At 42.1% G+C, this 26242-nt stretch overlaps 1 protein-coding gene and 4 non-coding genes across 6 annotated transcripts in view; all 5 read left to right on the forward strand.

The window, feature by feature from the left end:
- The first annotated feature begins 1720 nt into the window (after positions 1–1720).
- WDR43 (WD repeat domain 43) overlaps positions 1721–26242 on the forward strand; it is a 35499-nt gene continuing 10977 nt past the window's right edge. For both annotated transcript variants that reach the window (XM_073338623.1, XM_073338624.1), the window contains exons 1-9: positions 1721–2004; positions 7700–7834; positions 11235–11356; positions 19312–19432; positions 20507–20646; positions 21272–21374; positions 22355–22419; positions 22751–22922; positions 23435–23521. In XM_073338623.1, the coding sequence (XP_073194724.1) occupies positions 1777–2004; positions 7700–7834; positions 11235–11356; positions 19312–19432; positions 20507–20646; positions 21272–21374; positions 22355–22419; positions 22751–22922; positions 23435–23521 (1173 nt within the window). In that variant the 5' untranslated portion in view covers positions 1721–1776. The remainder of the gene's footprint in view (positions 2005–7699; positions 7835–11234; positions 11357–19311; positions 19433–20506; positions 20647–21271; positions 21375–22354; positions 22420–22750; positions 22923–23434; positions 23522–26242) is intronic.
- On the forward strand, positions 8877–8954 carry LOC140909838 (small nucleolar RNA SNORD53/SNORD92). Its single transcript, XR_012158374.1, has one exon. It is a non-coding gene; the product is annotated as a small nucleolar RNA SNORD53/SNORD92 (small nucleolar RNA).
- On the forward strand, positions 15359–15436 carry LOC140909839 (small nucleolar RNA SNORD53/SNORD92). Its single transcript, XR_012158375.1, has one exon. It is a non-coding gene; the product is annotated as a small nucleolar RNA SNORD53/SNORD92 (small nucleolar RNA).
- Positions 20762–20841, forward strand: LOC140909840 (small nucleolar RNA SNORD53/SNORD92). Its single transcript, XR_012158376.1, has one exon. It is a non-coding gene; the product is annotated as a small nucleolar RNA SNORD53/SNORD92 (small nucleolar RNA).
- On the forward strand, positions 24557–24634 carry LOC140909837 (small nucleolar RNA SNORD53/SNORD92). The gene has a single exon (XR_012158373.1). It is a non-coding gene; the product is annotated as a small nucleolar RNA SNORD53/SNORD92 (small nucleolar RNA).

Genomic DNA, 26242 nt, shown 5'->3' on the forward strand with positions numbered 1-26242 from the left:
ACTTTTTTTCTGATATCCAGGCTGTATTTTCTATTTCCTATCACTCCCATAGGATAATGGAGCAGCTAATACAGAACTCAATTAATGCAGGAGAGTAATATAATTAATGCCAATCTACATGGGTTTATGGAAAACAGATCCTGTCAAACTAACTTGGTATCTTTTTTTTATAAGATTACAAGTTTGGTGTTGATGTAATATACTTAGACTTCTGTACCTTCCCCAGACCTGAAGCTCGAAAGCTTTGTACCTTCCACCAACATAAGTTGATCCAAAATAAAAAGACTTTGTCTCTCTCAACTTCTGTAAGGCATTTGACTTAGTACTGCATGACATTTTGATTAAAAAACTAGAACAATATAAAATTAGCATGGCACACATTAAATGGATTAAAAAATGGCAGATTGGTCTCAAAATGTAATTAAAAACAGGGAAACATCATAGACAGGTGTGTTTCTAGTGGGCTCCCACAGGGACCAGTTCTTTGCCTTATGCTATTTAACATTTTTACTAATGACCTGAACGAAAACATAAAAACATCACCGAAAGTTTGGTGATGACACAAAAGTTGGGGGAGTGTTAAATAACGAAGAGGACAGGTCACTGAATTGTTTGGTAAGCTATGTGCAAGAAAACAATATGTGTTTTGATTTAACTAAATGGGAATGTATATGTCTAGGAACAAATATTTAATACTTGGCTCAAGATTGGATGTTTTTCTAAAAGCTCCGCTCTAAGAATTACTTTGGAGACTTTCTATGGCCTGTGTTACACAAGAAGTCGCACTAGATCAGGGATTGGCAACCTTTGGCATGTGGCCCACCAGGAAAAGCCCCTAGTGTGCTGCCAGGCCAGCCGGTTTGTTTACCTGCAGCATCTGCAGTTTTGGCTAATCACAGGTCCCACTGGCTGCGGTTCACTGCTCCAGGCCGATGGGGGCTGCGGGAAGCGGCGCGGGTTGAGGGATGTGCTGGCTGCCCTTTCCACAGCCCCCATTGGCCTGGGATGCCAGTGGGAGCCACGATCGGCCAAACAAACCGGCCTGGCCCGCCAGGGGCTTTCTCTGGCGGGCCGCATGCCAAAGGCTGCTGATCCCTGCACTAGATGATCACACGGATACCTTCTGGCCTTGGAATCTATGAATCCTTTGATCAGTTCTGGCAGAGAGAAAGCAGATGTTTCTGCAGTATTTACTCTTTCCCAGTATCTAACAACGAGATGAATCTTAATAAAATTAATATGCAACAATGATGTCCCAGGCATTGCTTGGTACAGTCACATTATATCCTACATTTGACAGGCCTGCAAAATTAGAAGCCTTAAAAAACCTTTTTAAAAAAAGCTTGTCATACATCTCTTGACACCCCACCCCCCCAAAAAAAAGAAAAAACAAAAACAAAACAAAAACCCAGCACACAGAAAGTATCTCCCCAAGCTGTCATATATTCAGCCCCCAGGACACCATCTTTCACCCTTGATACTCTCATAACCCTCCCCCCACCAGCCTCAAAATACTATTTGAACACACATCACACCCCCTCTCCTGCCACACTCAGCCTCCCCCCCCCCCCACTACTCCCTCTCCTGCCACGCTCACCTCCCGCCCCCAGACTCCCTCTCCTCCCGCACTCAGCCCTCCCCACCCCACCGCGCGCCGTGCAGCGGAGGGGAGGAGCGGCGCAGGGGGAGCCCGTCCCCGGCCAGTGCGCCTGCGCGGGGCGGAAACACGTGGCCGCGGCGCCGCTGGCCTGGAGCAGAGGCCGGGCCCAGAGCGCCATGGCGGCGGCCGGAGCAGCGTGTGGCGGGGACGCCCCGCGGGCCCCCTGCGCCTTCTCCCCGCGCGGCCGCCGCTCCCTGGCGCTGTGCGGCCCCGACGGGCGCCTGCGGGTGTGGGACACACCGAGCAGCCGCCTGCAGCACGAGTACGTGCCCTCCGCCCACCTCAGCGCCTCCTGCACCTGCCTGGCCTGGGCCCCACCGGGGGGCCGCCAGCCCCCGAGCAAGGTACCGGGGCGGGAGGGAACGTGGGGCCGCGCCGGGCCGGGCCGGGGGGGCCGCCGCCCGCACCGCATGGCCCGCTCGCCCAGTGCGGGGCCGGGCCTGCGCCGCCCCGGCACCATGTGGCTTCCCCGGGGAGAGCAGCCAGCAGGCCCCGAGTGCGGGGGGGGGGGAGGAGGAGCCCCCCCTACAGCCGGGAACAGCCCCCGTGTGACGGGGACGCGGTCACAGCCCCCTCCCCCCATTTCCTGCAGGCCTCCCGCCTCCTGCCCGCAGCACCCTGCCGGGCAGCGCGACGGCAGACGGGCCCCCGGCAGCGCACGTGGGGCACCCACCCCGCTCGGGCCGAGGCTAGGGGTGGTGGGGCCGACAGGGTCCCCTTCCGGTGGACCGCTCCAGCGAGGGGGGCCAGTGCGGGCAAGCCCGTGGGGGAAGGGAAGAATTACTGATGAGCCCAGGCTTGCGGGTGGGGAGAGCATGGGATGGGGGAATCTTACCTCCCATCGTGTGTGCACCTAGTGGTGAGGCAGTCCTTGGGTGGCCCAAGCTGGTGTTGTGTGTCCTCTTTACACAGAGTTTACAGTCGCTATGTGTATGGTGCTTTGTCTGTGCCTACTTTATATATGCCACAATAACACCTGTGGTGTCTTTCAGTAGCGAGCCAATAAGCACTTTAGAGGTGTTATTGCACTAAAAGAAAAGGAGTACTTGTGGCACCTTAGAGACTAACCAATTTATTTGAGCATGAGCTTTCCGATGAAGTGAGCTGTAGCTCACGAAAGCTCATGCTCAAATAAATTGGTTAGTCTCTAAGGTGCCACAAGTACTCCTTTTCTTTTTGCGAATACAGACTAACACGGCTGCTACTCTGAAACGTGTCATTATTACACTAAGACTTCCAGCCCCTTTGTGATGTAGGTAAGCATTTTCTACTTTTACAGGTTGGGGAAACTGATGAAGGGAGTATGTGTCTTGCCCAAGGTCACCCAGTGTCCGAAGCTAGGAAAAGAACTCAGGAACAATGATTTATTGTATCTGCGGGACACTTTTGACATATACCTAGTACAGACCCATTTATCCAAAATGCTTGTGTAATCAGAAATATCTGATCCAGATAATTGGGGGTGGAGGGAAGCATTTGGGTAAGCCATTCTCATCTGTGGCTGTGACAGAATGATTTGGCTGACAGGTAGTTCTTCTGAAATAGGTTTGTATTAGCCAAGTAAATTAATTTGAACTGTGTGTATGTGTAATAGCTGTAAGTATGCCTTGCTCAAAGAATGAATCATATTTGCAACATGCTGTCCTTCGTATCCGCTCTATTGGTAAGATACTCTTAAGGAAAGAGTAATGGCATTAGGAATTCATACACTATTAATTTATGTAGAATTCAGTCTTTCCTTTTCGGATAATATCCGCCTCACCATTTTTGCTCTTTGCAAGTCGTTCGTGGAGGGAAATTTTTCCAGGATTCAGGAATGCTTTAAATAGGTATGAGTAACATTCAGTGATTTCACTCAGAGCAGTCATTCTGGAACTTGGAAATTCCAGTGTTGAATTTCAGAGCATTTGTCTATTTTTTACAGTTCATTACCAAACCAAAGGTGTGATCAGAATTCAAACAACAAGGCACTAGCTCAGTTAGGGCCTATCTATACTGAGATTTGAAGGCACCACCTCAGCCATTTTTTTTTTTAAAGGATAAAAACAGTATTTGAACCTTGTTCTTGTTCAGAAAGTACAGTTTCCCCTGGCTAGTAGTATAGACAGGGCGTAACAATATTATAGTGTGTATTTCTATAACATCTGTATAAGGATTTCAAAGTGCTTTACATACTTGTTTAATTTATTCTGAGAGTACTCCTGAGTATTATCCCATGTTACTGCTTGGGAAATCAGAGAGATTGTGAATTGCCCAAGGACACAGGATTTCTGTGGCAGAGAGAAGTAGTTCAGATCTCCTAACTTATTGTCCTGTACTTTAATTTGCTCAATTATAACACACTTTTGAAAACCATATTTATAATTTGGTATCTGTGCTGACTGAAGAAACTGCAGGGCTCTCTCACCTAGTATATTGTATGTTGGGACACCATTTCGTAGCACAGATTTGGTTTTGCCTGTGTGGATGGACCCAAAGTATGTTATAACCTGTAATATAGCTTTCAAACATTGTTATAACATGGTGTCCTGGCATGATACAATGTGTACATGAGCTTCTTAAGCAGCTTTCTAGCAAGATCTATGTTTGAAAATGGTTCTTCAGAAGAGGGCTAACATGTTTTTAAAATCTAGGTGTAGACGGGGCTTTTTATCTTGTGTGAGGAACTTTGTCGAACACTGGGTCACATCTTAGTGCTAATTATCTCTTAACATGTTAAACTCTGAGCATTACTTAGATTTCAGCATGTTCTCTTGTGGAATTGGTAACTTTTCATATCTTGCAGTATTTATTCTGTGTAGCTTTGCAACTTGTTGGTTTGGCTCAGATTGAATGAGCAGGGAAATAAAAAAAAGCTTAAAGCTCTGGTAGGTGAACCAACTAAAGGATGCTTGTAACATAAGTTTTGGTTTTTTTGCACTGGAAAGCTTGCTGTTTTCTGCTCATGTGTCATATGCTTTAAGAACAATCATATGCCCAACTTGATTATCACACGCATTGTAAGGAGAGTGATCACTTTAGATAAGCTATTACCAGCAGGAGAGTGGGGTGGGAGGAGGTATTTTTTCATGCTTTGTGTGTATATAAAAAGATCTTCTACATTTTCCACAGTATGCATCTGATGAAGTGAGCTGTAGCTCACGACAGCTTATGTTCAAATAAATTGGTTAGTCTCTAAGGTGCCACAAGTACTCCTTTTCCATATGCCAGTAGATGCCTCTAGGTGGTGTTTGGCCAGGTTCCACTTACACAAAGGCAGAGTATGTTCTGGACTCTTGCCACTTCAATGATGACCACACGTTTTTTGGCCAGTATGGGGATGAGTTATAGAAATTGGTAGGATCTTGAACTCTAATCCTGGGAATTCCTAGCTCTGTGATAGCTGCTTGGAGCACACATCTCCCTAATCTCTGTATATGTGCTTGTAGTGTGGGAGGTATTTTAGCTTTTGTTATGGTGACACTATTTTCTTAAAGTGCTGGTCAGTAGAAAGTCTCCCTGAAACAGACCCTTATAAAAATCTACTTTTTATGTGAGGATATTAGGGAAAAGCATGCCCTCTTAAAAGAAACAAATCAAATTATTTTACCATAACTGCTTTAATTAAAATACTAATATTCCTCAGTCAAAATCATAAATTAATTCTAAATATTTCTTCAATCCCTAGCATCTGAAAAAACAGTAAGGCACTCGTACGTGGCAGGATCAAGTTCTGTGTCTTGCACGTGAAAGCCTAGATGTTGTCTGGTATCTTAAGGCCCTGATTCTGCAGTGAGCTCCGTGTTGGGTTGCAGTGAAGTTAATAAGAGATATTGCCATGTGGTGATCATTGCAGGACCAGGACCTAAGACTGGTTTGTATTTTAGTTCTATGGATTTTTTTTGGAAGGGTGTGAGTGAGGCACTTTCTAGATCAATATCTAATTCTCATGTTTGTTTAGCACCTTTTATTCCAAAGTCACCATACCCAAATGCCCTCATTAGCCAGGCTTTTGGGAGCATTTCAGCAAAGATATAAGGTAACTTAAAAACAAGTTCCCTTTGGAGAATCTTTGCTACTACCTGGCTTGCTCATTCTGTGACATCAGAAATGCTATGAGTTGGATGGACTTCGGTAAGACTTGCTTGTATTTGTAATGTGGTCTGGAATGGTGGGGGAGGGGGGAAGAGGTGATGGGAGGGAGGATAGATTAGTAGGTGCTTCTGTGCTGATGGCTGGTTGCTTGCTATTTCAAGGGGAAAGGGTTTTCAGCACCCATCTGTGTTTAACTGGTTTCATTTTTCCTTTGCAGTTCATCTTTAGTATGAAAGAGTATTAGTAAATGCAGATAGTGTTTAGGGTCTTCTGGTACTATCTGGGCATCCAGTGCAAACATAGGCCTGATCTTCACTGACCAAAGAACTGTGTTTAAACACAGCTTTAATGTGACTGTCTCCAAACAAGTTTAGTTAGTTGGTTTAATGTTCAGACCTAGTATTGATCATGACTTTAAACCTAGATTAACATGCATTAGACCTACTTTGAAATGTTTAGTTCCAGGTATGAACGTGCTTTGGGAGGTGTGTTATAGTTTTTGCTGCACTCATGTTTTTGATGCATTTTTTTAAAAACTCTTCCTTTGTCTCTGAAAATGAAGCCTGAAAGTATGTTCCTGACAAGCAAAGACCTCAGCTTTCTACTTAGGTTTGGCTTTATTTGAAAGCTTTTGGAATGGAGTTAGATATTTTTTAAACTGGCATAGAGTTAACTTCAGCTAAAATTATTCTATTTTTGCTTGCCAAATATCCTACATTTAGCCCTGCATCAAAAGTTTTTAAAGTACTGTATCTTCAAGGATCCAAAGTCTGTCTCTCTCTCTTTTTTTTTTTTTTTTTTGGGGGGGGGTTGCATTGTTTAAAATTCAAAACTTAAATGTGTAAGCTTCCAGATGCCCTGCGGCTCTCATATCTTCGGGCTTGGGCACAAACTAATTACATGCTGCATGTCACCTATTGTAATGTAAGAATCACACCTATGTAGGTGGAGCAGCAAGGCTGTCACAGAGTTGGCTGCTCTTCTTTTAAGCCCACAAGGAGTCCTTTTTGCGCTTCCTGGCAGTGCATTAGTGCAGATACCCTGTTCTGTAGAGGAAACATCATTTTGTGTCTGTGGATAGAAAGTTTTTAAAAATGAAATCTGAGATGACCGAGTGTCTACATAAGGTACAACAAACTCGGCAGAAAAATGTTTTCCTTTTGCTTGCGGTTGGGGCTGCTTTGTTCTTCTGAAGCCCTTAAAGAGGTGAGTATGAACACAGTCTGACATTAAACCCTTGTGAGCAGAAGTGTGGTGGTGGTGGCGGCGGCCTTTCCTCCTCTATTCTTTATGGTTTGGCATCCTGAAAAACTGATTTCATTTACCTAACCTGGCCATCCCACCACACTTCTGGCCAAAGAGGACAGGCTGAAACTCTGTGTAGAGATTGTCAGTGGCTCTCAAACTGAGAGTGCAAGGGATTAAAGAATGGTCTGAGCGTGGGAGCCAGGAACTATGAGATATAATGCCTGTTCGGATACTGTGTTCCTTTGTGGCCTTGGGCAAATCACTGTGTTGTCCTAATTTTCCCCAACTGTAAAGTGGAAATAGCACTTTCCTCTCAGGAGAGTTGAAGATTTATTTAATGTTTGTAAAGTGCTTTTAAAAATGAAAAGTACTATAGAAATGCTAAATTCTGTTATGGTTTTGATCTTCCCCTTTGGGGATGAAGCATACTCCGTGTTCTACCTTTCAGCCTGGCTCTGGGAATAAAGCAAAGACTAGAAAATTACCTTGGGATTTTCTTCATGGAGCACCAGACTATCTTTGGGTTTGTGTACACTAAGATTTGTAACCCTTTTAGTTGACATATTAAAACATGATCGTGTCCTGTCTACACTAGAATTTACACACATTTGTTCCCAATTGTGTTTGAACTCTAGGGTTACGGAACCCTTATTTGGGGAAGCTGACCAGACTAACTTGTTACCTTTTTTTTTAACCCTGCTCCCAATCTCTTTTCAGGAGGGTCCTCAGAGGAAAAAAAGGAAATCTGAAGCTGCAGAAGCTGGTGAACAGTTTGACCTGTTGGCTATTGGTACAGCGGTTGGCAGTATTTTATTATACAGCACAGTTAAAGGAGAATTACAGAGCAAACTAGTAAGCATCACATCAATCTTTCTGCATATTTGTAAGGTCATATCTGTTGCTCAAAGGGGTGGGCTAAGCTAGTTTAACAAAGTTTTAAATTCTGCATGGTTATGTAGTTACACATATGAATGGGCATGTAGTATCCACAAGAATGTCAGAATGACTCTACTTCTAGTGTTGCTAGTATGTATAGGCTGAGGAATTACTTTTTCTAGGCTAGCACAACATCATACGATTACATGTACATTTGTAATTCTTGAGTTCCTTTTAACTCAAGAGAATAGTAAGGATTTAGACACCATGAAATTCGTCTTGGGTGTATTGCGTCTTCAACAATTAGACAATATTCTGTGTCTGAGAATTAAAAAAAAAAATTGCTTTGGCTAGCATGGAGATGCTACTTGTCCTGGCATGTTGGCTTTTGTATAAAAGCGTGAATCACAGACTTAGCTTTCCATATAAAGTCTTATGTGAGTCCTTATATTCTCAGCATATGGTTTTCCCAAACCCATCAAGTGATGGTTCCATCCTGCTGTCATTTTTCCTTCTTAACATCACCTCTTCTCTTCCTTTTCATTTAGCCTTGATTTGTAACAAAAGAAAGGAATATAATGGTTGATATCAGTGTTAATAATTTGGAATAGACATACAAGACTGATTTCCTGCTCCTGGTTCTAGACTATTAGTCATGTGGCATTGATGCACTGTGTGTATGTATTACATATGGGAAAGCATCTGTGTGCCTTGTTAAGTTGGGTACTGGTTTAACAACATTAGCTTAAAATTGATATGGTGAATGCTGAAACTTTGCTGGTGGCATGTCTTTATTTTAGCCACAAAGTTCATGTTTTTTGATGGGTCCACAGAAATGTTCACCATTTTTCTTTTGTTAGTAACAGAATAGTGGCTTGTATTTGGGGTGTCATTATTTAAAAAAAAGATATTTAGAATTGCAAGAACATTCCTCACTCTTTCATAACTGAAAAGTTATTTTTGGTTTTGAAATATATCAAATTAAAAATTTTCTCTGCCCATATTTAAGCATAATGTCTTGCTGTGATGATACTTACTTGGTTTCGCTCACTGCTGACTTGCAGTGAAGACATTTTCGTCTTGGCTGTCTGAGCAGGCTGGTGCTGAATTAAATAGTAAAATTCGGTAAATTTACAAGAAACTCAAATTATGACTACAAGTGGATTAGCGATGCTCTTACAAAACTTTTCTAGGCATGTGTTTCATCCCCTCATTCTGGTTAGAACAGTCTTAGTTAGATGCTGTTGTTGCTCCTTTGGTAGCCACTTGAGTTCTAATACGAGGTCTCAGATTAAGTATAATCCAGTGCATTTTTTCCCCACACTGATAAACTCCCATGTTTGGGACACATGATGCCAGGATTATTCAATGACTTGACTAATGAGCCCTGTGATGGGATCTCTGGGGTGCAGCCTGGGACTGTGGGACCACTGTGCCCCCTGAGCTCTCTCCAGCCTGGGCTGCCTCTCACAGTGCCTTGCTAGTGACCAGCAGCAAACACCTCCAGTTGCTGTTATCGTTCAGCACAACAGCATGTGGAGCCCCACACCCAGCTATATTGCATGAATGCTCCCAGAGCCACTCACGAATCACACAGAGAAAGGCACCAGAGCCAAATTCCCTCAGCTCCCAGCACTGCATCTTAGGAATATACCGTCTTGCACTGCTCAAGATGAGCAGTGCAAATTTATTAATCGGTTCACTACTTCATCAATGGAATGTGCATTTGCAAAACCTGAGCAGATTTGCCACACACTTTATACAAACTCATTGGTAAAGATAAACAATAAAACAGATTTATTGACTATAAAAGATTGATTTTAAGTCATAGGCAAAAAATTAGATTTAGTTACCAAAAGAAATAAAATATAAACACACAGTCTAAATTCTCACCCCTATTAGACTGAGCAACAGCTAGACTAAGTAGTTTTTCTCACCCCCCACTGGATATTGCAGTTCATAGTACACAGATTTCACCCTTGAAATCTGGGCAAGTCCTCTCAGTTGGAGTCTTCAGAGTGTCCTTGTTGCTTGCAGCATGGTTGGGTGAAGGAGAAAGGGGCCACATGCTGGGCCTGGGTCTGTTTTATACCCTGAGTCCTATGAGCCGGAGTCTCCAGGCAAGGGTCTGAGCAATTCCCCTGGTGTGGCGTCATGCAGGTGAGTCATTGCATTGTAGCTCCCTTGCTGGACAATGGTTGTTGATGGGTTGATTGACTACTTTCCTTGCTGTTGTCTCTGGGGAGCTAATATCTGGCTGATTTCCCAACTTACATTCTCTTACATATGAAGTTATGAGAATTGTGTTGTATGGTTGTCACTGAAGCAACCAGGTTTCAGTGACAACCATACAATACAATTCTCATAATTTCATATGCATTAATGATATACATATATGGATAGAGAAATTACTTTCAACTGATCATAACCTTTCCCCTGATACCTTACAATACATGCTTTATATGTAAGATCACAATTATATAAAAATGAATATGGGGGGTTACAGGACGCTCTCCTAAGGTATAGAATGTCACAACCCCAACCTTCTCTAAAATCTCAGAGCTGGAAACCCTTCTGCTAGTGCCTCTGGTTTTCATCCTCCTGCCTTTTCTCTTTCTTTTCTGCCCCTGATCAAAAAACTCCTTGTGTAGAGTATCAGATTTAGCTGCCTTTAAAGATTACATTGTGACAGTCCCCATTTTCTTCCTTGTTTGGTCTAGACTCTATTTAATGTTGAGATATTCATTAGAGTGTTTAGTTATGCCCATCCAGTTGTTTTCTAGGCCTGTGAGCTTGCAGCCATTTTGATCACTTGATGGACAAGAGAGGTGGCTGATGTTTCTTGCTGAGTCCTTGGGTCGGGTCGGGTCTGGTCTAGTGATGGCTCCTTCTGAAGTGCTCAATACAAGGAAATGGCACTTATTTAGCAGCTTGTTTGGACAGGCAGGCTCTGAGGTGTCCATCTGAGAGATATCTGTATGGTCAGGGAAGCAGGCAAGCAAGATGCATAGTTTATTCAGAAGGCTGTTTGGGCTGTATTTATGTTGATGTGATGAGGAGGGGGATGGTTTTCTTTATCTGTGACTTTAAAGTGCTAGCCAGCTTGAATTCTCTCACTAAACCTTACATTACTTAAAGACTTTTAAAGGTGTAACCACTTACATTTCTAGCATCTAGATGTATGTTTGTGAGACCAGCTTAAAACTGCAGTATAGTCCCGTCTCTCTGTTTGAGTGAATAACCCTTTTCATATTTTCCATAACCTGATTTAGCTTCCCAAAAGTGGCCTGTTCTGTATGCTAATTGCACAAAAACTCGTTAGCCAAGGCCCTCTTCATTTGCCCATTAACAATTAAACCTTTTGTTTCTCTTGTAGGATGGTGGTCACGACAATAGAATAAACTGTGTACGGTGGCACCAGGACAATGGTTGTTTATATAGTTGTTCAGAAGACAAACACATTGTGGAATGGAACACACAGACCTGCAAAGTGAAGTGGTGAGTGAGACTGGTCTGCAGTCAGTAGTGTCAGCATTTCTTTTACACATGCCCTTTTTCCCCTCATCAAAGCATTTTGGTCAGGTCTAGTTGGAGGTGCCATATTTTGCTATGCAAGGCGTTTGGACACTGAGCTTCATGCCAGTAGGGGCTGGTAGCCAGTCTTCTGTGCTGAAGGGAAAACTGTCACTCTGCTGGGCTTCGAAGGGGGGCTGTTGTGGCTCTGTTAAGGGCATAAAGGATGCTCTATGCCAAGAAAATGATTGGGTCTGGCATTTCTACAAAATCAATTATAAAAAATATCAGACATTCTTATCACAAGTCTCAGCAAAAATATACATTTGAATTCTTCGAGTGCTTGCTCATGTCCATTCCACATTTGGTGAACACCAGTTATGGAAAAGGTTTTGTCTGTCTTTTATTCAGAACTGTGTTTAGGCTGTCTTCACAAAACCAGATTTCACAAGCATTTAATTTAGAACATGTTCTTGTATTCTAAAGTAGGTCTGTTGAAACTCTAAAATGTGCTGTGCAGTACACTGTCTTCATCTAGTATTTCACAGTCACGTAGTTATGTAAATCCGTGTCAGCCTTTTGAAATGCAGGCCAAGATTTTCAAAAATATTGAATGCCCAGCATCTCCTGCTGACTTCATTGGGTGAGCGCTCGTTGCTTCTGAAAGTCAGACCACTTGTTTGGATGTTTAAATACAGATTCAGAGCATAACCTCAGGCACCCATTTGGCACCCATTTTTTTTTTTTTTGAAGGTCTGAACTGAAAACTATTGAAGTGGTAAGACCATTGCAGAAAATTCATAGATTAAATTGCTAATATGTAACCACAACAAAACACATACGTTCTAGTATAAAAGGGCTAAATATTTAAACATCTCTGAAATATGCCCATGACAGCAATCTTAATTGGCTCTTGTTCTATTGTATGCTGTGTGGAAAGCAGCTGGGGTAGCAATATTGTCACAGATCATTTCCAGTAAGGTACAGTAGCTGGCAGCCTGTCAGATTGTCTGCATTATACACAACCATATGCTTGTACAGTTGTATGCCACAGTTAAGATTGTCGATGTTAGATTATGGATATCACTAACTGTCAGGCAACCATGCTAGTGCATAACCTGTCTGTAGTATACATAAGGAGTTGGTGCTTTTGTTCACGCTAGTGAGGGAAATGATGCTGAATGTCTGTTCTAGCTAGTGTAGACTGTATGCAACTGTGGCAGTCCATGGCAGATTTGTAAAATGGCTTACACTGCAGCTAGTGGTCACCCCAGGTAATATAGACAAGACAAGTTAACCTCATTTCTTGCTAGAACTGAAACCTTTGAAACAGAACCAGCTTTAAAAAGTAGGAAATCTTAAAAGGAGGCTTTTTCCTCTCTGATGAAACAGTAAGTATATTACACAGTTTTACAGAACATCATGGAACTTCACTATTGGCATAGTGTTCAATAGTTCATTGGTTGCTCTGACTTCAGCAGTATGTATGGTAGGATTGCTACATTGGTGTGGAATCTGGTTGTGGGAGACAGACATCACAAAATGTGAAAGGTTGTGTAAGCCTTTCTTTTAAGTAATGCACAAAAATGCCCTTTTAGCCTGACTACTGCTGAAAACATTCTCAGAACTAAATTTGATGGAATTCCTCAGTCCATGGGACAACTACTTTCTATACTCCAGCATCCTCTTGGTTTAATAGCCTCATGTGTGTTTGTTTCTGTTTCCTGTTGCACTGTTGTAACTCAGCCACCACGCAATGTAAGATTGAGAGGGTGAGTTCAGGTGCATGAGAAGGCTTTTTATCTGCTGCTGAAACTTTCTGTATAAAAGCTTGACCATTGTTAAAACTCTTGTTTTTATCTGTCTTGCGTTGTCTGTCTCAAGCCTTGTCTAATTGTGAAAGTTGTACTTACTGATAAATCCCCTTGAGTGTATACTCTTAAATTGGTTTGAGTGAATTATATTAATTTAACTTAAGAATATTCCTCACCAATGTAAACTTAAATTGATACGTCAGTAAGGAATTGACTTATATTAAATCAACATCAGTCACTCTTAAATGGATTAACAAGTGTTCATCAAAGGTGATTTGCATAGATTTGACCAAACATCTCAACTGTGTGTACACAGTGCCTCGGTTTACGGCTGCTACAAAACCGATGGAGTTCACTAATTTTTCTGAGTCCATAGAAATGTCTGTTGGCTTTCAGCAGCAGAATAGTAGACTCTTGTGAGATGTCTCTACAATAGCTATTTAGGGTAAAATTTTCAAGTGCCCTAAATGATTTAGGAGCTCAAATACTGTTTTCAGAAGTGACTTGGGCACTTAGGCTGCTACCTCATTTTGAAAATAGGACTTGAACTCCTAAATCAAAAATGTGTTTTGCCCTTAACCCCAAACAAACCTGATACTCTTTGAAACACACAATAGTCCTGTTTGCAATAAATTATTTGCAGTAAAACTTAATATCCAAAACTGATTGAGTTTCAGGCTCATGTGATCATGAGACAGTCAAGATGATATTCTTGTGCTATGGTTGGATGCTGATGCACATCCCGCTGAAGTGAATGGAAAGAGTTCTGTTCACTTCAGTGGGCATTGGCTAAAACCCATAGATTGGGCCACATTTTCTTTTGTGGTGAAGCAGCTTTGCACATCAGCACCAGAAGAAAGCAGTCTGAAAATGACTGACTAGCCATGGGAGAGTCACATCAGTTTATGGGAATCCTCTAGAGCCAGCATAGTGGGATATGGGTTTGGGTAAGGTAGAATACATGCATGAACCTGAGCAGCTTCATGAGCCTCTTACAGAAGTTAGCAGTCATTAAAGATTAGAGAAGTCTTCAGACAGTTCTAACCATACACCAGGGGGACTGACCAAGCCTTTTGCACAGCCAGAGCAGATCAGGGAATGCAAAGGTGGTTTAAATCCACATTTGCCATTCCTTCCTGAGCTGTATTGTGCAGTCCTCTCTCTGCTGCAGGTGATATTACTTGAAGGCTATTGTGTTCTTAGATGCTGAGCCATCCACAAACACCCTGCCATTCCAGACCCCTGACAGGGATGAGTGGTTGTATGGCTGGGGAAAAATGACCTATTTAACATGACCTGGTATCCAATTACCTACATGCTTAAGACACCCTCATTTGCCCTCCTGTAGTTTCTCAGGCACCACTTCTTTTCCCCCCATTCCACTATCGCTGCTGCGATTCGGTACAGAGCAGGGAGGGAGTGGTGAGCTGGCCATCTTGTGAATTCTCTCCAAGTGAAGTTCTTTTTGGAATGACTCGTTCTGCAGATGGTATTTTCTGGTTGACGTGGTAGTTCACATTGACCAAAAGTAGCACAATAAGACATCATATGAATCACAACATCATCATCATCACATGCACTCCAGCATATCCCAGGTACTTATCTATTGGATCAACCCCGCCTATTGTTGTGTTTGTATTTCATTTTGTTCAACATCAGTATCTATCTTCTAAGGACCACATCTATTCTCCTGTTACAGCACAGGAGGTATGTGACCACTGGAACCATGCTCAGCTACAGATGAGTGGGCTCCTGCCCTATGACCTGCCATTGTTGTGCTGGGTTCATCATTGTCCATGGCTTTCCTACCACTGCTGTTTGTGGCTGGCTGATTTGAAAATCTTATCAGGCACAAGAATGTGCAAATGATGCCGACAGCTATGCAGTCCTCACCACTGTTGGTTTGTTGTGTTTCATGGGCATGGCCTGTGGATTTTTTTTTTTTTTCCCCAAGCACTCTTTTACTACTTGCTTTTTTGACATGCTAAGTCTGGAATCTTTGGAAAAGTGAGTGTGATGTTTAAACTGCTATGTCACTTACGCACTTTTGAAAATTTTACCTTCGGAATCCAAAGGGCGTTCTCGCACCATGGTGTAAAGTCAGGAACTGATATCCTGACACTGTAGCGTTTGTTAAATCAGTAGTCTTTGCCCATTCATTAAGCAGAATGCCTTGCTATGATGATACCCACTTGGTTTCGCTCACTACTGATGTGCAGTGGGGACAACTTCCTCTTGGCTGTCTGAGCAGGCTGGTGCTGATTGTAATAGTGTAAAACAAAAGCTGAAGGCAGCAATTGCTAGAGGGCCAGAGTAGCCATTTGTTTCTTTTTTAATTTTGCAAAATCTGCTTTGAAAATTAAAACACAAACCATATCCTCTTGACTTCGAAGTGCCGTCTTTGATAAAGCTAGCACTCAGTAGGACACTTGTAACATTGCATTATCGTTGGTGGAGCTCCACTGGTGGTGGCAAGGGTAGAAGTGCTAGTGCAGACTTGCCAGCAGCAGACTATTCTAGCGTTACCACCAGTGGGAATTGGAAGAAAAATGCATGTGTGGACACAGCCTTAGGTCGTGACAGGATGTCTCAGATTCTGCATCTCAGTCAGTGTAGTGCTGTATTGTCTTTAAAATCGCTCTGGTTCCTTTGTTTGACCACTGTTGTCGTCTTGTCAGCTGGTACGGTCATTCTTTCAATATCTAGCTCACAATTGTTTAGAGTACAGAAAATGATATAAAGGCTTTGCCAATGTGCTGGTGTGTGTTGGGAATTATGAAACTTATCTGGAATGGGGAGTGAGTCTCTGTGAAGTGATCTTAGTAAGAGAGGGTGGGACTGATTTGGCCTCTCTCCTTTTGCTGCTATATGCCGCTCTGACAACATGGCATCGGTGCAGGTAGCTCTGTACTACATATCCCAGTGTATAGGGGTGGGAGGAGGAGGTGTTCCCATAGTGCTAGGTGCTGCACAGATTCTAAGCTGCTGCATAGCACTTATTTAGCACTGGGGAGGCTGCCATAAGTTACAGAACCACCCAGGGCTGCTTGAGCCATTTCAGTCCTGCAGCAGCCCAGAATCTGAAAGAGACAAAGGTAGCATAAAGCAGCCTTTGCCCTCCTTTTCCCTGGTGTGCGCCTCGTGGGTGGTACTGCACAGAATCTAGCCAGGTGTGTTTTGAAAGGAAATTCTCAGGGTATGTCTGCATTGCAGCCAGGACAGTGAGTGCCAGCTTCTGTAGATCTACTGGCACTAGCTGTATTCGAGCTAGCTCACTGAAACTAGAAGGGAGGATGCCGTGGTGTGGGCTTCACAAGCCTGCCTGACTCCCCTGAGTACATATTTGCCTCTGCAGCTTGCATTGAAGCTCTCACCACTGTGTCCTCTCTTCTATTTTTAGCAAGCTAGCTAGAGTACAGCTGGTGTGGGTATGTCAACATAAGCTGCCATTCACATCCCTCACTGCAGTATAGATGTACACTCAAATATGGTGACCTGTAAATTTTATTCTTCTGTGCCATTTCCCTGAAATAATTGTCTTTAATAGTTTAAACAGAATAGTTGACTTCTTACAAAAGATTAAGAGAGTTCTGAGTAGACATAATTAAAAACCCTCAGTGTTGTGGTGAAATAACTTAACAGTTATAAGTAAAAGTAGGTGGTTATAGAAGATTTTTTGTTCTCAGTAAGTCTCTCAGCCCATCTCTTCTCAGATAGTTCAGTTGTTAATGCAGCAGGAAGCCTGTATGTTTCTCCTAATTCTTTCACTGGAATCCACAACTATTGTTTTTGGGAATCTGCGAAAGCACCGCCATCTAATGATTGATTAGTACTGTGCGGATAGGTCTCTGCTTGGTTTAATGCTAAATTTAAAAAATCTTGTCAGAAGAGGAAGTTGTCTTTCTCTTCCCTGGATGACTTTTTGGCTCCCCCAGAAGGGGCTGGGTTGCTCATGCTCAGTGGGAACTGATCTGTATTCGTGTATTTGTTCCTTAAAGAATTTCCTTATGGTAGCATTGATCTCAGTGGATTGCCCTGAGTCTGTTTGTCACTGAGTTCTCAGTAGCTCACTAAGCCAAAATTACCACAGGATGTTTGATTTAGATGACTTGCATGGAAGCAATATTAGCTAAAGTCTTGTTTTTGTAGCTCCATCGCTGGAACCAACACAGTACTTTGATCAGTGCAACCTGTGGATTTGGAGATGCCTTGAAAAATCACCGCTAGGGGCCGGATTGTTCATCGGTGGGGTTTATCATGTGACCTGTATTCAGTGTCTCAGTAGCTGCTCAAAGCATTTAACAATGGTTGCCTTTAACGTTTGAAAGAAACCATGTTCCCTGCAGTTATCTGCCTTTGTAGATAACTACAGAAGAAATTTACTTAATTAGAATATATAAACTGAAGGCACACCAACCACATAAAAATCACAGTTCTGTCTGAAAATCCCTTACCTGCAGTTGTTACAAGTCACACTTAATGTTACTGTGATTGAAAACTGGAAAAAAATATTTTTCTTTATCCTGTTGTATTTACTTTGTGTAGTTGATAGCTCTAAGGTACAAGAATTTTCCCTGTTTCCCCTGGTTTTTTGGAGTATTTCACACAGTAACGGGGCAGAGAAACATTTTTTTTCAAGACCTAGAAAAAGGTGATTGTCAAACTGTCAAGGGTCCTCCTAGAATGATCTAGGGACAGGTATGGCACTTGAAACTACTTTAAACTTCTTAAAATGGAGTTCAAATTTCGTCCTTTTAAACAAAGATTGTGAAACTGTATTAAAACAACCCACTTGAAATATGTTTTGAAATCTCCACTGATATGAATATTGACTCTGTGATCCCGGTGGGTATCCATTTTACTAATTCCAAGGGGAAACACTGCCCAATAACACATCTTTCAAAATCGGAAAGATCAGACACAGAACAGCAGGAAACTTCCTCACTTCTTTTGGTAAGAAATTAAAGCATTGAATGGGTATATACACTGAAATGCTTTTTTGGGGGGGGGGGGGGGGGGGGGGGGGGGGGAAGGAAGCAGTGTTAGAGAAGGGGGTTAAATACCAAACCTACCCAAAAGAGCAGTGGAAAACTTCTGCTCTTCTGTCTCACCTGCTGTAGCTGCTTATTGTCTGACTGCATCTTTGCTATGTGTCATCAGTATCACAATATAGCTCTTCCTTGCTGTATAGTTTCATATCTAAATATTTTATATGGCAGGAATCTTTAAATAGTAACTTATGATTTTTAGACATATTTTATATTTATTGGTTTAAAATTTTTTACATGGGCCCAGAGCAGAATATTTAAATAGATAAGTGTCAATTTGGATGCTGTTTGCTTAGTCTTGTCCTTTTCCTCTTTGGAAGAGCATATGAAACCAAAGAACTCTGTTGAACATATCATTACCTGTGAAATATACAGGCAATGAAACCTGTTCCATTTAGACTTTTCTGTTGGATTGTCAAGGATAGTGTAGAATAAACTAGCATGGTTTTGAAGATATTCAATCTTGTGAATATTGCATTGAAGCATTTCAGAAAAAATGGTCTTAAAATTGTAACACTGAACCAAATGTTTATGATGGGTTGCATGGGTCACTTCTTACACTGAATGAACTCCTCTTGCAATTTAGTGGCCTGTGTGAAGCGTGTTGGTCACTAACTAGTTCCTGGTGGAGACAAGTGTACATGGCAACGTTTGACGCTTTTATAACACCTTTATTCACCTTAATGTGAAAATGTTAACAAAAGTCCTTTAATGAACTAAGCCTCAATAATGGCACACAGCAGAATTACACTGTTGGGAGAGTCTGTCCAGAACAAGTTGAGCACACTTTCTGGGGTCTAGTGCAGTAGGAATCATGTACTACTGTGCCCCATGCTACATCTGTTTTGGGTGTAGAGGACTTTGGGGCAGTCAGTTGATGCACATTAATAATTTTGTGTGTAAACGGCTTTGGTTGTGGGGGGAGAAACAACTAATTGCTGTGACACAACTTGTAGCTTCTTAAATCTATTGCATTTTTCTTAGCCTCTTCAACATTGCTGCTCTGAGTTTGAGATGTATTAACTGGTGTCCCTTTCCTTTCTCACCTTCCTCTGTTCCCTTGCAAACAAAAATCTAGCAAATGGAAAGGAGACAACAGCAGTGTTAGCTGCCTGTGCATCAGCCCAGATGGAAAGATGTTACTTTCAGCTGGTCGAACTATCAAATTGTGGGACCTGGAGACCAAAGAAGTCTACAGAGTAAGTGAATTTTTTTAATACTGGATCTAAAAAAATCCTTCCCTGATTAAACTGACCTTGTGTGGCTAGTATTTCCTGATGCAACATGTCCCAGTTGTGTTGAGTATAAAGAAATAATTGTCAGTCCAGGGGCTACTGGAAGTTGCTGCTATGATGATACCTTCACACTGTGGTTTGACTTGCTGACAGTTGAATGAGGACACTAAATTCCTTGGCTGTGTTTTAGTGTGCTGTCAGTAGCCCCTGTGCAAGCCAATATTAACATAAGCTTCATATGGTTCCTTTACACTGGATGCATTTTTTGCGTGTTCTCCTAATTCTGACTATAGAGATGTAAAAATAGACCGAACCAGCTCCTTTCAGATGTGACAATGGACTCTGCCAGCAGCATTCAGCAGAGACCCAGTGCTATTAGACTTCAGACAGCATCTTTCCAATCTTAATGTAGCCGGTTACATTATTAATCTGTTACCTAAACAGGTTGGGAGGCATAGTAGCAAACGTCCTGTTTGGTACACAGACAAAAACCTGGTCTAAACACATGGAACTTAATTATTCGCTGGTAATCTCCAATTAAAAATAGTAGGTGCATTGACTGACCAGAATGCTCAACTGTAGGCAGAAAATGAAAACGGGAGTCTGTTTTCTTGTAAGCCCCATGAGAAGATGAATAGACGGGGAAGTAACTTTGGGCAGTAACAGCACTGCCTGTGTAACACTGCCTCACTGGGTAGTCCCACAGGGGACTTTGTAAAATATAGAAGGTTGTTGGGGAGGATGACTTCTTTCTCTCTCAATTTTTTTCCCCAACCTGAAATTCCACCTATTAGTCTCTCTTTTCCTTGTGTAACCTCTTTCATTTCTCTCTCCATGAATATCATGATTTATAAACTCAAGGCAGCTGGATTCTAGTTCTAACTGAAAACACTGCAGAAATGTCTTGACTTATTCTGTAATACTTGGATTTGACCTGTGCAGCTTGCATAATGTTCCTCGTCGCAGCTTAAACATCAAAATTTTACTATATGACTGCTCCTCACCATCCCATCACAAGTAAAATTTCATTTCCTCTAGAATTTCACAGGCCATGCAACAGCAGTTTCATCATTAATGTTCACCACGGTACGACCTCCGAATGAAAGTCAGCCCTTCGATGGAATTACAGGACTCTATTTCTTGTCTGGAGCAGCACGTGACCGGTTACTCAGTGTATGGTATGTAGGCTTTTCTTGTGACAATCTGTTGATACTCAGTTTGAGCATAAACTTTTCACAAAAGTATTAATTGTATTCTGTTGCTCATAGATAAACAGAGGGTTATTCTGGTTTGATGCAATGATGATTCAACTGTGGTTTCAATTCACTGACAATCAAATGAGGATGTGAATTTCCTTGGCTGTGTCTGAGCATGCTACCTGTAGACCCTACTCAGGACTATAATACATGCTATGAGCATGTTACATGACTGACTTCTTTGCTCTTAGTGTCTTTTTAAAAAAGTGTGTGTTTAAAAATTCACATTTTCTTTGCACTTGGATAGTTTTGTACAAGAATCTTGCCTAAGTGTTTGGTGTTTGTTTTTTTTTTTTTTTAAAGTAGTTTACGGTTTGGGGCTAGAACACTTAGGAGTTTAAGAGAACTTAATATGATTGGCATGGTCAGCTTTGAATAGTTAAAACACTTTTTAATAGTTAAATTAATCCACATAGAGCTGGGTTGTAGATGGTCACTGTTTAGGGAATTTATAATATTGTGCTCTCCTTCAGTGATGATGCAGAGGGTAGCAGAGTAATTAATGTTTTTTCTTACTACACTAAATATGTGCTATTTGTGTCTCCAGGCAGATCAGATCAGATAGGAAAGACAAGAATGCTGTGATGTCTTTTACTGTTACAGATGAGCCAGTCTTTATTGACCTAACAGTGTCAGAAAGCAAAGAGGAGGTAAGAGAAGTAGTTTGCACTTGTACGTTTTGGTTTCAAGTTTTCAGTGCTGATTTCTTGTTAATGTTGGAAGAAAACACTTCGGTGTGTGGTAAGCAAGGATGAATGTTGAATGCGAATTAATGGGTTTGTTTGAGAACTGATGTTACAGACTAGGGAGCTACACAGTAACAGCATTCAGACTTCCCTCCCTTAAATGTTTTTCAGCATTCTTGTTAATAATGTGAAAATGTTAACTGACTTATAAAATTGAAACAATTTATTATCAATCAGTTACTTGCCACATCTTGTAGCACAAAATAAGCATGTTTCTTTCCGAAGTAGGGTTCAGGTATTGCCATGGTTTTCCTGAAATGAGGAGGCAAGGACAATCCCACTGAATTTTGAATGAATTACAATTTAATATGTTGTATCAGATATGCATTCCATAAGTCAGATTTTTAGCACATTACGATGTTCTGCGGGAAACTTCTACATAAAAGAATCGGGGAGTTGAAACACATCTTATTCACAGATGACACATCTGAAGCAAGTTCAATAACATTTCAGTCTCTATTTAAGCCACAATGCTCTTTCCTACATCATTCACTTTCCTTCTTAAAATGCACTACGTCAAGCCAAGTTTTCTACTTTTTCACCCATTACTGTAGAGATCTCAGACAGAATATGATATATTATATGTATACCCGTTAATTGGCCAAAGAGGCATGTATGGCTGACTTGCTGCCTCGCATACATGTTCTTCTATAGAAACAGCCTCCATGTATATATGCTGAAAATCTTGCTTTATTAAACAGGTACCAAACCTATGCCTCTCCACTTGAGCCCAAGCCATTTTAGTAGGATTGCCCATATCCGTGGTACTTCAGTAGCTTTACTTTAAGTTCCTACCATAGTAGCATATGTTAATTTCTCATGATGTATCAATGACTGGAAGTTTGTTCTCTGATCTAATAAAAACCATATGTTGTGACTTTCAGCCGGTGAAGTTAGCAGTTGTATGCAGAGATGGACAGTTGCATTTATTTGAACACATCTTAAATGGGTAAGTTGGTATTTAAAAAATACACGATGCTTGTTTCTCAGAAATTGTGTTCTATAAAGTTGGCACCTTGCATATGTAACACTGGGAGACTGTTATCTAGTGGTTAGAGCAGAGGACTGTGAAAATTAGTTTCTTGCATTCTACACTTAGCTCTGCTATTGACTATCACATTAGACAAGTTGCTTAACCTCCTTGAGCCTCACTTAATCCACCTTTAAAATTATAAACTGTTGAGATTGAGTTGATTGGAGAGCTGACAGAAGGTGCTCTAGAAATGCAAAGTATTATTGTTTTTAGCTAAATCTGTTTTGATTAAATCATTTCTTTTCAGATACTGCAAAAAGCCCTTAACATCAAATTGTACTATCCAGATAGCAACGTCTGGAAAGGACAGTGATGCCACACCAAAACCAGTCCCTATTCTAGCAGCTGCATTTTGCTCCGACAAGCAGTCGTTACTGCTTGTGTATGGAAACACCTTACAACCCATCATTGAGAGAGTGGTATGTAAAGCCTACTTGATTTGGAACCTAATGTTTTGTAAGCATGTAACACAAACTCCCAACTACTCTCTGAATGGAGGAATTTTTAATTTGGACTTGCGTAGCGAGGTAAAGCCACTCTTTTCTGTGGTGTGTTCAGTGCCTTCAGTACAGCTGTCTGAAAGGAAATTTTGATCCTGCTTTCTTTTATTAAATACAATATAGCTAATGTTGGGGGTATTTCCTGCTGTTGTTCCAACAGGCATTGTTGAGCACTCCATTTCAGCAACGTGAAAACTGGTGTTTGTCATTTAAGCTTCAGTTGAAGGTCCTCCATTACCTGAACAAGTTCCCTTGAAAGGCATAGGAATCTGGTGACTTGGGGAAAAGCAAAGCAGCTGCTTTCCTGAAGTAACCGAAATTTCACTTTACTGATAATGCCTGCTGAGTTATTTCTAACCTGTTGAAGTAGCTTCATGAGTCACAGTGGTGTGTTAAAATGATGTGGACTGTTTCTTTTCTTCCCATGTTAGTCCTTGAACACCGCTGAATCTCATGTATGCTTGATAAGGGACGTTCAAAAGACCATGGCACTTCAAACAGAAATGTCTGTAACAAAGGTGAGTGGTCTATGAAACATCATCCTAGTCCCTGTTCCGGTTTTATATTTATCAATACTAAACCTTGCACTTTAGCAGGGAAGATAGGGTTCTACACTGGTTACTTCTGAGGAGAAATTCAATAACAAATAGCATTCCTTGAACAAAATGCATCTCATTAGCTTTTTACTGGTCCTAGCGCACAGTGCTTAGATGGAGATAGGGTATTGCATACTAGGACTAGGACTACTACTGCCTTCATCTCTGTATTTAAGAGGAGGTATCTCCAATTTTTGCCAGTTAGGTGCAGATCCTTGGGTCATGAGAAGTTGCTCTTGCAGCTCTCAGTTGGGCAAGGTTTGGGTGCTCTTGTTTTAGCATTTCTGTAAAATTAATCCTGCTTTTTTTGTAGATTCTTAAATCTGGTGTCCTGGCTTTTCTCTGCGGTGGCCTTCATATGTTCCAATTCCCCAGAGATACAGCACCTGGGAATATGAACTTGAAATCTTACACAACAATGTCTGTTGAGACCATTTTCCACCTCTGGCCCATGTGCAGGGTTCCCAGGGTGTTAAAAGGGGAGGCTACCTTGAGATACTTATCAGTAAGTGGCTTTTGGTGAAGGGTGTTGTCGCTGTATAATCCCTGCCACTGCCTTTGCAACTTTTGGAATCTCATCTTTCTTCAGGTTAAGAATTTCTGAATTAGTGGAAAGAACAAAAAGGCAGTTGAGGCTGCTCCCCATTTTATACCCTGGGAACCCTGTATTATGGTATGAGTTGGCCCAGTTGACGCTCTGCTCAGAAGATTCCTGGCTTGCAGACTCAGTGCACTTATCCCACAAGTGTAAATGTATAGAGGCGGCATTTTCTCAGACTACACTTACTGATAACTCTGAGTTGGCACACTTAATTTTGGTGTGTGAGTTGGCTTATTGGGTTTCGGACTACTACTACATCTATGGGTTTCTGTGAGCCAGATGTGGGCTTGTGTTCTTTTGTAGTCATGAAGCCAATGATAGATGCACCAAAGTGAAAGCTATAGGGAATCTTGGGCTTGCTGTGATGACCTTCGTCTTGGTTTCGCTTATTGCTGAATTCCATGAAGACACATTTCTCTTGGCTGTCTGAGCATGCCTTCTGGAGAAGAGTTCCATGCGTCATGCACTTGGCACTGCCCTACAAATATCTGTAGCTAGAGTAGGTTTCAAAACCACATCTGCTGTACTGTAACAACGTGAAATTGGAGTATCACATTTTGCCTACTACATCTAAACCTTACTAGAAGTGAGGTGATAAATGAAATTTGCTACAGTCGTTATAGTAGTCTGTATTGGTGTACTGACAGCTAGTGCTGCTGCTTACTGGGAACCGGTCATATCTCGAAGCAAGAAGGATTAGGTTGGGTCAGTGCTGGAATGGATGATCTCTAAGTAAACAGGTTTCTGCAATAAGTGATTATTGGAGTTTTATATGTGTCACGCTTCCTTGCATCCGCACTGATCCAGCGTGATCACTGTGCTGCTGGAGGTGCTGACTTCCAATTGAGACTTACAACTTAGCTTCCTTGTGTTCATTAAAGATCCCATGGCTTTTCTTTGTGTGATAAAGGATTGCTTATTCAAGCATTCTGGTCTGATTTAATTACTTGTATTCTGCCTCCCTAAATGAGAACCACTGCTCTAGAGTGCAAACTTACTTGATTGCACACACTCCTCCCCCCCCCTTGTTATAATTTATGCCCTCTTTCCTGTTGCACAAGTACATATACAATAGCTCCTCGCTTAACGTTGTAATTATGTTCCTGAAAAACGCGACGTTAAGCGAATCCAATTTCCCCATAAGCATTAATGTAAATGGGGCGGGGGGGGGGGGAGTTAGGTTCCAGGGGAATTTTTTTCACTGGACGAAAGACATGTGTGTGTGTGTGTGTGTGTGTGTGTGTAAGTGTACATACTTATACTACACACACACGCAGTATAAGTTTTAAACAATTTAATACTGTACACGGCAATGATGATTGTGAAGCTTGGTTGAGGTGGTGGAGTCAGAGGGTGTGATATATCCCAGGGAATGTTTTGCTGCTAAATGATGAGCTAGCACTTGGCTGAGCCATCAAGGGCTAACACGTTGTTGTTAATGTAGCCTGACGCTCTACAAGGCAGCCCGAATGAAGGGAGGAGACATAATAGATGCATGGCAGTGGCTACAAACATTCCCTGCAGAAACTGAACATAATAATAAACGAACCCACACTATCCTACTAGAACACAACACTCCCTCCACTTTCGAAAGTGCTGGGGGGGTGGTGAGTGTGTGAGAGAGAGAGAGAGACGCACATTGCCCATTTAAGTACGCTGACCTCACTCTAAGTACACTGCCTTTTAAGGAGATCAGCTGGTGCTGCCAGCAAGCTCCCTCCATCCTAGTCCTGAGTGCCGTCATGTCCCCACCCTGCTCTGTGGAGATGGGGTGCAGGAGGAGGGGGACACCCTGACATCAACACCCCTCTTCCCCCACCCCCTGCACAGCAAGCAGGAGGCTCTTGGGAGCAGCTCCAAGGTAGAGGATAGGAGCAGCACATAGCAGTGGGGGGAGGGACGCCTGAACTGCCCGACAATTAATAGCCTGCTGGGAGGATGCCGCACAGGGAATGTAAGGGAGCTGATGGGGAGCTGCCGACCAACCCTGGTTCCAAGCCCCCACCAGCTAGCTCCAATGGGCTACTCTTCAGGCAAGCAGT

This window comes from Lepidochelys kempii, chromosome 3 (genome assembly GCF_965140265.1).
Source record: "Lepidochelys kempii isolate rLepKem1 chromosome 3, rLepKem1.hap2, whole genome shotgun sequence".
Lineage (NCBI taxonomy): Eukaryota > Metazoa > Chordata > Testudines > Cheloniidae > Lepidochelys > Lepidochelys kempii.